The 14,275-nt window shown below is 35.0% G+C and overlaps 1 protein-coding gene across 1 annotated transcript; it reads right to left on the bottom strand.

The window, feature by feature from the left end:
• Positions 1 to 135: 135 nt before the first annotated feature.
• LOC123624862 (UDP-glucuronosyltransferase 2B4-like) lies at positions 136 to 10,920 on the bottom strand. The gene is made up of 6 exons (XM_045533078.1): positions 10,197 to 10,920; positions 8,391 to 8,539; positions 5,128 to 5,259; positions 3,012 to 3,099; positions 1,891 to 2,110; positions 136 to 852 (listed from the first exon to the last, which is right to left on the bottom strand). The coding sequence occupies exons 1-6, from the start codon at positions 10,918 to 10,920 to the stop codon at positions 573 to 575; spliced, it is 1,593 nt and encodes a 530-aa protein (XP_045389034.1). The 3' UTR covers positions 136 to 572.
• Between the last annotated feature and the right edge of the window lie 3,355 nt (positions 10,921 to 14,275).

Consider the following 14,275-nt stretch of genomic DNA (forward strand, 5'->3'; position numbering starts at 1 on the left):
TTCTCACCACCCGGCTTCTACGTCACTCCTCTCCTAGTAGCAGTGCCTATGGCTGGATCTAGATTCGCAGAAGCGTAGATGTGCAAGCAAGCAGTTGGGGTGTGTTTTAGGACTACACATCGTGAGGGGAGAGGATCTGGGATCTCCAAGCTGGTTTTCTTTTCAGGCAAACATCCCCAGGGACTTTTAAGTAGAGGAATTCTGTTTTCTCTTTTCTATCCATTAAATATTTTCACTATTCACTTAACAATGATAAAACAAATTGAATTTTGATATATTAAAAAACTCCATACAGCAATTTCTAAATTAGAATAGTACATGTCTATGTAAACCCATATTGTGTTTAATTTTCTTTATTTTCCCCCAGTTTTTCTTTTCTCTTCACCATAAAGTATTTCTCACTTTTAAACAAGTATCACATTTTTTGTAAACAAACTTTGATTTGACAAACTAGATTGTGAAAAATCAAGTTGCCACAGGAGGAAGGGAATCTTACATCACAACCTCTTCTTGCTCGAATAAACTGAAGGACTCCCATCTAGCAGCAATTACAGTTTCAAGCCCAAATCTAATTATTCCCTTTTCTCCTTCTTTCCTGCTGTAGCAAACATCCGCCAAAAAAACAGACAACACTTTGTGAAGATGAATATAGCAGTTGCCACACAGGCCAGCAGGAACCCAATCACATCCAAAGAGTGGTACTGGAACCACGTGAGGTCATGGGCTGCAACCCGAAGGTGTTTGGCCCCCTTGTGGCGCATGACAAACTCGATCCAGAAGACTGCTCGATCTAGAGGCTTCATGGGCTGATCATGATGAATCCTTGATAATTTCATAGCATTCTCTTTATACCTGGAAAAAAAAAAACATAAACATTCCAACACTGAAAGAAGCAAGACCCCATCTCTACTAAAAATAGAAAGAAAATGATCTGGACAGCTAAAAATATATAGAGAAAAAAATTAGCCGGGCATGGTGGCACATGCCTGTAGTCTCAGCTACTCTGGAGGCTGAGGCAGAGGATCGCTTAAGCCCAGGAGTTTGAGGTTGCTGTGAGCTAGGCTGACGCCACGGCACTCTAGTCCGGGCAACAGAGTGAGACTCTGTCTCAAAAAAAAAAAAAAAAGAATATAATTATACAGCAATAAAAGGGAATACAATACTGATACATCCAGCCACATGAATAAAACTAAAAAAATTATGCCTAATGAAAAAGCTCTTTACAAAACATTATAAATTGTATGATTCCATTTATAGCAGATTTCTAGAGAGGGTAATCCATAGAGAAAAAAATTTGGTGTTTCCCTATGGTTAGGGGTATATGGGAAAAGACATCTATGCCTCATGAAGTTTATTTTGGGTTGATAAAAAAGCTCTAAAATTATATTATGGTGATGGCTTCAAAATGCTGTAAACATACTAAAAATATTTAAATTTATACTCTGAATAGGTAAATTTTATGCATTGTAAATTATATCTCATTATCAAATGTATTAAAATAATGATAATATAAAAGTAAATTTTTGAATAAGAAAAAGTAATACATTCAGAAATTTTAGGAATTGAATTAAAATATTGTATCATATTTCTAAGTTCATTATTCCTTTTAACTGTGAATTGTCTTATTTTTTAAAAATTCATCTTTTTTTACTTATCTATATATCTGAAATTATTTTTATGTAGAACATTTTTGCACTAATTGGTTACCCATTAAATTTATAGAGTTCAATGCAATGTGAAATAACTGGTGAAAAATAAGATTCCATGTTACTTAAAACATTTAAATTCTTTCAAAGTTATTCAACTAATAGAAGGGATGAATCTCATCTTCCTTGTTGACAAGAGAACATATCTATAAATACCACTTTTTAAAAGAATTAGTGTACTCACATAGGGTCCTTGATGACTGTCTTCAAAGCACTGAGCAAATCTGTACTTGACAGTGTGTGGAAGTCCACTCTAACAGCTGCTCCCTTGGCCTCCATGCGAGCAATGTTCTCTGATTGATCCGCAAACAAAGGAATGCCCACCATGGGGACCCCATGGTAGATGCCCTCATAGACGCCATTGGCTCCACCATGAGTTATAAAGACCTTGGTTTTTGGATGACCTAGAATTGGGTGAAGTTCAGCAAAATTATTCATTACAAGTCTTAGGAATAAAATGAGAAATGCACAATATAGGACACTGAGAGGGGCAATGTTTTCTAGATAACAGATTAGAATGCCCATGAAACTGCCCTGAAATTGCATTCATATTTCAGAGGAAGCAGCACCTACTTTTGCTGGAGAGGAAGGTGAAGGCTGCATGGAAGAAATGGTGTGTGATTGGAGAATGGAAAAATGAATGCAAGATTTCCAGGTGGACAAATGAAAAAGTGCATTCTGGATAAAGAAAATGTACAAATAATATAAACAGGGGAAAAAAATAAAGAAAAAGGTTAGTCATGTAAGAGCATGTTCTCTTAAAGAAACAGTGCAGTCACTGAGTGTGACATGTAAGTGTCCAAGGCAGCAGGGAGTGTGATGGGAGCAGCATCGAAATCAGAGGAAGGACAGGCCACACTTCACTGTGGAGCTGTTATCACACTGTAATAAGGACTGGGGATTTATTCCAATAGAAAATGCAGAGTCACTGGTAATAGAAGAGGACCTGTTATTTTTCAGTGTCATGTGAAATAAACCTACTGTAGGGAAAACGATGGGGTAACTTTCTAGAGATAGGAGACAGACAACCCAGGAAGCTATTGAAGAATTTTCTGAGAGGCAATTACACCTGAAATAAACATATTAATATTTTATTTATGGACATAAAGAATACAGGTGTATGTAACGAAATGCCAACTGATATACTGTATTCTTTCCCCCTAGGGCTAGAAAATAACCATAAAATACTTAGGTTTTATATTTGAGTTTTCTGAAATAAATATTCACTATTTAGTTGCTCTTGACCTACTATCACTCTAATTGGCTGTTAGTCGTATATTCAGTGTTTTTTCTGCAGTGTCTTACCAAGAAGGTCATTCTGGGGCAACCACTTGTACAGCCGAGTATTGGGTCCTAAGGTATCTGGTTTCTTGCCATCAAATCTCCATAGAACCTGTTAGGATAAAGAAAATACCTTGTTCCATGGGTGGAATTCTAAAGTTATGGCAGGTAAAACTCTAAAGGGTTTATCAACCATCTAGTTAAATCCCCTGCATATAAAAGATGAAGAAATGAGAACAAGGTTGTTAAGTAATGAAAACTACTGAAACTTTTAGATAAATAGAATAATCAGATTTCAAATGCATAGTGTTATAGTCAATTTTGTATAGAAGAATTCTAAGTAATGTAGAAAAATGGTATTTTTAATGGTAGATTCAAGTATTTAAGAAATTGACAGCAAATATAATTGTAATATAAAAAACATGCATCAGTAATGATCTTTTCATTTGTTTATGTATTTTATACTAGCTGTCATCTTCTAAATTTAATAATAATATTTTTATTTCCTCTTTTAAATGTTTTATTTTTAACTATCTTGGACACATAATACTTGTACATATGTATGAGATACATGTGATGTCTTCATACAGGAATACAATGTGTAATAATCAAATCATGCTAATGTGGTATCTATCACCTCAAGCATTTGAGAGATATGATTAGAAGTTCATTTATATATATTTGTTATATGAGTAATTTCTTTACAGTTTGACATTATTTGACTTACAAAAAAATCTATAAGATGAGCTACTTGTGAGAAAGTTTCTGATGCTGCATTGATACTTTGCATGACTACTGTTAGAAGTTGTTAACACTTCTTCCAAGAAAAAGGTTAAGTGGCAATTTTTGACAAAAACTCAGAGTATTATCACTATTTCTAGTTTTGGAAATTCTATCAATGTAGGAAAATAGAGACAGTGGGAAATATATGAATAACAACACAGCTGTTGAAAAAGTCTAAAATTGCATTTTGCTAAATTTGGCTTAATAGATCATTGACACATAGATGATAGGCTGCAGCAGTGATTCCTATGGTCGGCTATAGCTAAGCCATTTCCATGCCTAGTACCAAAAGAAGCTAGTGATTGCAGAATTCCCAGGCAATCCTTATAAACTGGAGTTTAATTTAAAAGTGTTTACCTTCTACTTGCTATGTGAGCATGAGAATAATTTAGAGTTTTTAGCTGAAAAGTAGCAAGGTCATTAGGAGAAGTCTATGTCAGATGGGAAACTAAAAAGTAATTTACGAATACACATAGGCTGCAAGTGTATTGTGTATATTAGAAAATAAGTGCTTATTCTATTTTATGGAGGTGGCATCTGAACCTCTTCCCATTCCTGGCTTCATTCTGATTGACTCCTTCCTTTATTCCATTCTCCTTCCTCAACAGAAGGAGCTGTTAACCTAGTGGTGAGATCAGAGTCTTTGTGGGGCTACATTATATAATGCACAGGTTCTGCCCTAAGGGCAGGATCCCATCTGCATCTTTTCATTAGATCAGGGCCCAGTCCAGAAAGGCAGGCAAGTTTTTCTCTTTCTCTAAATCTACTTGGCTAGGTGGGTACCTGGAGTAGTGATTTCTCAGCCCAATCATCCTTTCCCTGAACAGCAAACTGAACAGCACACCAAATAGGCTTATTCCAAATTTACAGGAGTTACAAAAGGTCAGATCGTATAGGAAGCCTAAACTGCGATGCATTGCAGACTTTTTTCAATACCTGCTTATTGTTATTGTGCTAGTGCAGATACTCACTAAAATTTAATTCCTTTCTGATAATATCTGTAGTGTATACTGTGCCCTCGGGAAGTCTGCCAGCAATAGCATCAAATGACAGGGCAGAATTTGCTGATTTCTGTGCACATGCTTTCAATACCATGATCATACCAAAACTTCACTGGACCTCTTCAGTATGTTTGTTATGATCACACTGTTAAAGTCAAAGTTATTATAAATGAAAACCCACCTCTTTACTATTGTAGCTTTTTCCATGTATATTTTAGTTTTTGAGCTGATATCTGAGACAATTAGAGCTATCCTAACAGTTAACGCTTTGGAACAGAAAATTTCTGTAGCTGTGCTCTTTACAAAGTTTAGCAGAGTCATTCAGTAGCTGTCCACCATCAGGCACTTTATCTAACCTTTTGTGGGATCTGGGCAAGGGCTGAAGCAATCACATTGGCCCTTTCTTCTGTCATGTTACTGATCACTGACCCCAGAGAAAACACCACAACACCGTTTTCTCCAGAGCTCTGGACAAAGTCTTCCATCTCCTGTGAAGAAAGAATGTGGCCATCACAAACAGGTATCAGTATAAGAAACATATTTGAGAGGATTGTTAAAAACATCTAAGAAGAGAAAATCAAGTATTATTAAGAATTATTAGAGTAAGGGCTGTTTTTTAACTGAGCTAATCACTAAGATTATTTGGAAAGAAATATGTATTATGAGATAGATGGCTTCTATTATGGATATTTGTGCAAATATGTGTTTGCATGTGTATGTATGCATGTGTGTGGGAAGAAGAAATAAAGCAGAGCTATTACAATGTAGTTTGGAGAGAGAGTGTTAGAAAATATCACACCCAGACTCTTCACTTATATTATTATATTTACCAATATAGGTTATTAAAGGTAGCTTCACTTGGCTTTAATTCTATGTGGTTGTAGTTCTAAATCATTATTGTTCATTTCAGGCATTTTTCCGTAGATTTTTTTTTAGTTTGCAGCCATTAGAATCATTCTCTGATTATGACAAGGAGGAAATCTTACTAAGAGTTGGGATGATTTTATATCCATATTTCTTTAGTTCTATAATCTTTTATACCTCACTTAAAGTTTGTCAGTTTCCACGTCTTTTCCCCTAAAACACACACACACACACACACAAACACACACACACAAATGTTTACACACTAAATAGCTGAGCGTTAAGAATCACTGAATTTCAGGATTATGATAATGTGGTTTGGAATTTTAGTGAAATAGCCCCAAGGATTTCATTTATAATACAGAATTTTATGGTATGTAGTTATATAATTGAATGGTCACATTTCTTAGGTCATTATTTAAATATGAGGCAATTTTTTATCCTCAAATTACATTGTTAAATTGATGTGCTATTTATAACCAGCTGGGAGGGACTGTCATTATCCCCTCACTGTGTCCCACAGAGAGCCCCTTTGCCACAATGGACAGAATCACCAGGCCTTTCTGTCATGGGTATCCGGTCACTCTCTTGAGCAGCTCAATCACAGTATATAAAACTCCTGGTGAATATGTGCTGACTTGGAATTGATTGAGAATTACTCTGACTTGTGATTTCAATTCTGTGCCAATTTTTAAATTTTAATACATTCTATACAGGAATAATTCTAAATTGCTCAATATATTCTCCCAGCAAAGAATCAACAAACAAACCAACCAAAAAAAGCAAAGAGGAAAAAATTAAAAAAAAAAAATTTATAGAACCAAATGTTTCCTGGATATCACATCAAAATCATATACTCTTTTTTTTCTTGTTTCTTTCATATTAAATTAAGTAATTGTTTCTTTATTTGTGTAAAATGATGATCAATTCCTTCCAGTGTTACAAGTATACTTTTACATGTTAATCCTTGGGATGAAGCTTCTGCTTAAACCTGTTGTTGACAAAAATAATTCCCAACTGTGAAAAATACAGTTTTAACCAAATGACATCAGTTTTAATATGAGATTCACTGTACTAATACTATTCCATGTAATATATGGACATCCAGGTATTCTGTGTGATTCAAGTTACCTGAAGCCACATTTTGTGTAACTTGTGCTCAATGTTTTGTCTCACAGCCAAAAAAACTCTTCTTCATCCATTCAGTATACCGGTAATACAACCTCTCTACAGAGTCATTACTGATCTCGTTCTGTGACAACCTTATAAAAATAATACAAGATCGATGTAGAAAATTTTGTAATAGCATGAAAAATTAAAAAAAAAAGGTATTGAGTTTCACCCATACTCTCTGCCCAGAGATATTCCCAATTTAAAGTTCGTGTGGTTTCATTATGATTTTTATTCTGTTTATATAGCTCAATGTATTTATGTGACATATGTTTAGAAAACTTAATATACATTTTAATCATAGAAAAATATGTGATCTTGTTCTCTTCATCATTTGCACCTCAGTTTCAAAAAAAACTTGAATTATGGCTAATTATTTTTTGTAAAATTATTGTAGTAATATTGCATGCACATAGCATAAGTTCTTTATATTTTTTAACGTAAGATATTTAAATTACTTCCAGTATTTATTTTAGGAATATCTGCCACAAATATTGAATCTGCCCACCTTGATTTATTTTTGGTTACATAGTTTCATATAAGTGTACTGTGAAACTAACAGCTATATCCATTTTCAAAATGCTTGATATATTTTGCCGAATATCTTAGTATTTTAAAATACACGTGTATTGTCTCAGAACTTAATGTTTAAGGGAAAACTAAGCAATTTGTGGGAACAATTACTGTATAAATAATTAGAGAATACATTTCACAACTATTGACTTGAGTTTAAATCATTATTCAAGTTAGTAGCAACAGGTATTATTAGTAATTGTCACTATTTTACTACTAGTTGTCCTGTTCCTCACTTGTCTTCCTTCTCCTACTCTCTTCCCTCTCTACTGGCACTATCATATTTCCATAAAGTAAATGGGGAAATTTATTAATAGGGATAAATTACACAGAATTTTCCTTAATCTTACCTCTCCTTTTGTCCCCTGTGAAAGTTACCATAAGCAATTTGCATTAAACATAAATATTAGGTTTTATCTATGAATAAGATTTCAATTTTATGTTGGTGCTAATAAGAAGGTAGACAAAAAAGTTCATATAATAGTGCACTAAAAACGCTTGCTTTTCCTTCAGTCTTAAAAGTATGATATTAAAGTAAAATGTATTTGGTTCTTATGTTCCATCATAAGGAATATTATTTTATATGCTGGCAGAATTCTTTTGCAAATTAAATCTAAGGTTACTTTTCAATACATGTTGTAGAATTCATTTGGTCTATATTACATATGCACTGTACATTTTCCCTGTGCTTCTTTAATAGGCAATAATGATGTCGAGACAAAAGTTTCTCCTGGGAGCTTAATTGAATTAACCTATAGACTTGGCCTAAGGCAGGAAACACCTGCTCTGGTAAGGTAAATCATCTCTTTTATGCTCTAAGAGGTAAAACTCTGGGATCTCAATGAGGAATGATTTCAATGCTGGAGTGAAACCAGTAAACATTAAGTTTTGCTGTCAATATTTTGGGAACAGCTTTATATTGGTGAGGAATGGTGTTCCTTTTAAGCTAGAATAATGGTGAAGAGCCTCAACTCTTAAATAAACAAAACCAAACAAATAGGAATATGTTCACCTTAGGCAGGGGTTTGGCAGGTTTGCAATGGTGTCCTCCAATGAAATGAAAATTTGGTAAGAGTGGGCGAGGAAAATCAAAATCCCAGTAGTTTCGAATAAGCCACATATCAGCTTTCTTCATTGTCTCATAGAACGTAGTGGGTCTGCCTGAAGGGAAGAAAGAAAAGAAAAGAAAGATGACGCAAGAGAGTTGTCATGAGAATATAAAAGTAATTTTCCGAAAGAAGTTGCAATAATGTAGCCAAAGATAGATGAACTGTTTGAACTTTGATAAAACAAATACATACACACGTCAAGATACAGAATAGTTTAATTCCTATGTACTATATATGTTGCTCATCTGTGTGTATAAGGAAAGCAAAGTGTTAAGAGAATTTTAGAGGAGATATGTCTCTAACCTCAGATCAGTATATTCACAATCGTCAATAATTATTAATATAAGCCACTATGGAATTACCCATGCATTTGTTTATTTTCTAAAGCTGAAGTAGTAGCAAATATATATTTAAGCAAGTCTTTGAGTTCCACTATGAATTAATCTCACCAAACCCATAAAAAATTCCTTCTAATAAGAACTCAGTTTAATTTCTACAATATATGAAGCTAGTCTCATGATCTTTACTTCTCCAAGTGTATCAAGAGTTTTTTGAATATATGGTTGAAATCCTAGTACCTACTACTACTTTTTGGTTCATGTGAAGATTTTAATAATATTAGTATTTTAATGATAAATATATTTGGCCGGGCATGGTGGCTCACACCTGTAATCCTAGCACTCTGGGAGGCTGAGGCAGGAGAATTGCTTGAGCTCAGGATTTTGAGACCAGCCTTAGCAAGAGCAAGGCCCCATCTCTACTAAAAATAGAAAAAATTGGCCCAGCATGGTGGTGAGTGCCTGTAGCTCCAGCTACTTGGAAGGCTGAGACAGGAGGATTGCTTAAGCCCAGGAGTTTGAGGTTGCTGTGAGCTAGGCTGACACCTCAGCACTCTAGCCCAGGCCACAGAGTGAGACTCTGTCTCAAAAAAAAAAAAAAAAAAGAAAAGAAAAAATAGTCCTAATAATAAATATATTTAGGAAGAACAGCTAGAAATTTTCAAAAATTATAGAAATGGATAGCTTTTGCTACCCCTTCATTTGGATCATATTTTACTGAATGTATTTATATAATTTAATAAAATATAGACACAAACTTGGATGTTCACACATCAGTAAAATTTTAGGCCTTGAAACAGATAATCTCCAAGCCCTAGTGAAGGAACATAGAAATGTTGGAAACCTCAAATTTTAGATGTCCATTTCTGAGATAGACCCGTCTCTCAACTGTGAAGGAATTCTTCTGTTTATATAGAAAAAATATTTTAGTTTCTAATTGAGGAAAATAAGGTACACAAGGAGAAACAAGTTTTTCAATGCTACATTGATGGTTGTGCTAGAAAAATATATAACTCCTCAATCTACACATCTGCCTTCATCAAGGTGTTTCTTGATATGTCTATTAACTTGTATTCGCCATGAAAATAATGTATAGTATAGTAGATATGAGATTGTTTAAAAAATACTAACTCCTTTAGTTTGTACATTTATGACTTAATGGAGTGTCCTATATAAATTATGGCCACAAGGTTCTAACTGATCCTATAATCTTTCCATAATATTTGTGAGATTGATAGATCGTCTATATTTTCATTTTATAATTGTATTTACAAAACAAATAGTCTTCTGACTTCATATTCATACAAGTTCTCCTTCCAAGGTACAAGGAAAAGTAGGAATTAATAACCACCAATTAAAAACATGACTCACCTAGTACTTCAAGGTACAACTGATCCCACTTCTTCATATCACATATTTGGAACCAAAAGTCATAATAAAGCACATATATCATATTTTTTACCCTCTCCATGAATGTCATTTGATCAGTTAATTCTGACATATCTGTAGGTACATAGGAAGGAGGGAATAGAAGTCCTCCACCATGCCTCTCAAATATGTAGCCAGGAGAGAAGCGGAGACTATACACAAGGGGTATTTTAAGTATCTCAGCCAGCAGGTCAGCACAGAAACCAATGCCATCAGCAACAAGGACATCAAACTTTGACTCTTGTAGCTTTGTCATAAGTTTCTTGTTTAAAACTGCATCTTTACAAAGCTTTCTCATAACTTCAGAAAATCCCCACATGATTTCTTCCATTTGTGAAACATGTGACCAAAATGTGTCTTTTGGACGATCATATATTACTCTATGGAGCAGTCTCCTTAAAAAGCCATCAAAGTCATCTTTACTTAAAGTTGTAGGATAAACTTCAAATTTAATTGCAGATGTTTTGCTGGGATCAATAACAACGGACGTTGAAGATGTCAGTACAGTCACCTCATGTCCTCTCTGGGCAAGTTCATCCAGGATTGTCTTCATATTCATCCAGTGGCTGTATTCTGTGGGCCACACCAGCACCTTCCCACAAGTCCCAGAGCTAAAGTAACCACTCAGTTGTATCAGCAGAAGAAGGGAAGTCCATCGCAGAGCCATCCTGGTGCAGGGCAATGGTTCTTCTAAAGCTGCTGTTCCCTTCTGCCCTTTCTCATGCTTATAGCCAAGCATAAATCAATCAAGTTAAAATTTAACTCCTACGCTTCAAAGTAGGTACATTAACTGAACAGTCTGAGCATGTGGTTGGCAGGTGGACATACCAAAGGTAGATGAGTTCATATTTGCTCCAGTGTGTTTAATCTCCCTTTTACGTTCATAAGTGCTATAATCCAGCTAATTTTGATGACCTTGCAAGTGCAAGTAATCTTTTTACGTAATGTATTTTAGAATAGTGTCAAAAATTGTGGCAAGCGAGAGGCTCCTTGGTGTGGACTCCCTTGATACAGAAGTAGAAATAAAGCAATTATGTAGCTGAGCCCGTATTTCTTGAATATCATGGTTCCAAGATTTGTTTTTATAAATCTTTGTTGATAGGTAATGTATATATCATATGATTCACCATTATTGTTTCAAATTTCATGTTTCCTAAATATGTTCGTAGAATTGTGTATCTACTACAACAAATAGTTTTATCTCCCTAAAAGAAACCCTGTGCACTTTAGCTTTTATCTCCCCACCCTGCATTTCTCCATCCCCGTGCCCTAAGCAACCAATAATCTAATTTTCTGTCTCTATAAATTTTCATTTTCCATACAATTTGATAAATGGAATCATAACTATGTGGTCCTTCATGAGTTGCATTTTGCACTTAGCATAATATTTAAAAAGGATCATGTATGGTGTCCCTTATAGAAGGACTTCGTTCCTTTTTATTGCCAAATAGTATTCTATTATACGGATACACACATTTTATTTATTCATTTATCAATTGATGGACATTGATTTTGTTCAATTTTTGCTTTCATAAAAGCCAAAATTATTAATATGTTATCAATATAGACTCTTCTTATTATACTTTTAATAAACATGAATGTTATTTATTTTTTGTTAACATTGTTATAGTGTTCATTGTTGCTTATTAACATTCATGTGCAGGCTTTGTGTGGACGTATTTTGATTTCTCTTGGGTATATGCCTAGAAGTAGCATTACTGGGTCATATGCTACCTGTATGTTCACCCTTTCAAGGAATTCCTAGACTGTTTTCCACAATGGCTGTACCATTTTCCATTCCCACCAGCAATGTGTGAGGCTTTTAATTTCTCCACATCCTTGCAAGAACTTTTGTTTATATATCTTTTGATTATAACCATTGGGACTGAAGTTGATTATCTCATTATTTTCTAAAGTTGCTGACCTTTTTTTCTTGTGCTTTTCAGCTATTGTATATTTTTTCTTGACAGAAATTTTGATTCAAATCCCTGGCCCATTTTTGATTTGCTTCTTTTTCTAATTATTGAGTTGTATTTTTTAAAATATATCTTTATAATAGTTCCTCATTAGGCATATAATTTGCAAATATATTATCCAGTTCTGGTTGTTTTCTTTTCACTTTCTTGAAGGTGTCCTTTGAAGCAAAAAATTGCTTATTTTGATGAGGTCAAATTTATCTATTTTAGTTTGATTGCTTTTGCTTTTGGTGCCATATCTAAGAAACTAATAGCAAATCTAAGGTCACAAAGATTAATCTTTATGTCTTATTTTTAGAGTTTTATAGTTCTAGCCCTTAAACAAGTTTTTGATCGATTTTGAGAATCTTAAGTAGGGGGTTCACTTTATACTTCTGTTTGTGGATAATCAATTTTCTAACCAGCAATTTGTTAAATAACCTGTTCTTTTCCCATTAAATAATTTTGTCACTCTTTTCAAAAACCATATATGAGAGTGCGCATGGTGGCACAGGCCTATAATCCCAGCACTTTGGGAGGCCAAGGCAGGAGAATCACTTGAGTCCAGAACTTCCCGACAAGACTGGGATACATAGCGAGACCATGTGTCCACAAAACAGACAAAGGAAAAATTAGCCAGGCATGGTGGCATGCACCTGTAGTTTTATCTACTTGATAGGCTCAGGTGGGAGGTTGGTGTGAGTCTAGGAGTTGGAGGTTGCAGAGAGCTATGTTCCTGCCATTGCACTCCAGCCTGGGCAATAGAGTCAGACTCCACCCCCCAATAAGAAAAGGAGCAAAAACCAAAAACTATGAATGTGTGGATATCTATTTGGGTTCCTAAACTGATTTCATCTGATCTCATTGATCTATATGTTTACCTCCATGCCTGTCCCACAAACTACCACACTGTCTTGATTGTCATAGATTTGTATTTGTCTTTAAAAGTAGGAAGTGTGTCTTCCAATTTACTTCTTTATTTTAAGATTATTTCAGCTATTTCTTTTAATTTTATTTCTTTTTTATTCTTTCAGGTGGGTGTTTCCCTATTTTGCCCAAGCCAGGCTTGAAATCCTCCTCTTAATTGATCCTCCAGCCTATGCTTTCAGATTAGTTGGGACTACAAGTGTTACCAGAAGTTCAGTACTTGTCCCAAGGCCACATCAGAAGAACGAGGACAGGGGTTCTGAAGAGAAGGAAAGGGAGGTTTATTAATTTGCTGGCAAATGAGGAGGATGGAGACTCTTGTCTTATAATGCCAGCTTCCTCTCTATTAGCAGAAATACAGTGCATTTAAAGGGAGGATATTCAAGGTATTGCTATTTAACTACAGTTGATGCTTCTGATCAATCCCATCTCCAGTGAAGACAATCTAGTGACCTCTACCCAGACAGTTCCATTGAGCCATCTCCTGTGTTACAAAGAACAAAGGACACTTCTCTGCCCCTCCTGACCACTGGCCTATGGCAGTGATGGAGGTTTTAATTCTCAAAAAGAGTGGGGAAGGTTTTAAAGAGACATCTTGTAATACATTCACACTCTTCTAGGTCTTTCCCTGTTACATATTCCCCACTGTCAATTTTATCCTTCCATATCTATGGGAGGAGGGGTGACATAGTCATCGACCTACTTCCTGTGGAATTGGGTTAATGTTTTAGATGGAAGGTTTATATTTATTTATGTAATTGCAATGCTTTGGAAATAGATTTATAAAAATAAACAATGCCACAAATGACCAGGTGGCAAATGGCATAAGGAACAACTACAAACATGAGGCTTGACAAGGTGAAATATAGGATACCTGATAAGAGAGATTTTACCTCACTTGGTGTCCAAGACACTAGCAGGATTGTGGATCTTTGCTGTCTCCTGGTACATAACATCTGATAGTGGGCAGGGTAAGAAGGAGACATGGCTCCCCTGAGTGTGGAGCTATTTATTGCACCCTGTAGGTGATCCAAGAAACCATCTTCTGCAAATTCAGAAATCATATACAAGAATACTTTCACTGACTGAGGGAAATCTTCTCTTTCACCCTGTGAAGGTTCACTGAAAAATCAGTTCACA

This window comes from Lemur catta, chromosome 19, assembly GCF_020740605.2.
Source record: "Lemur catta isolate mLemCat1 chromosome 19, mLemCat1.pri, whole genome shotgun sequence".
In the NCBI taxonomy this organism is placed as follows: Eukaryota; Metazoa; Chordata; class Mammalia; order Primates; family Lemuridae; genus Lemur; species Lemur catta.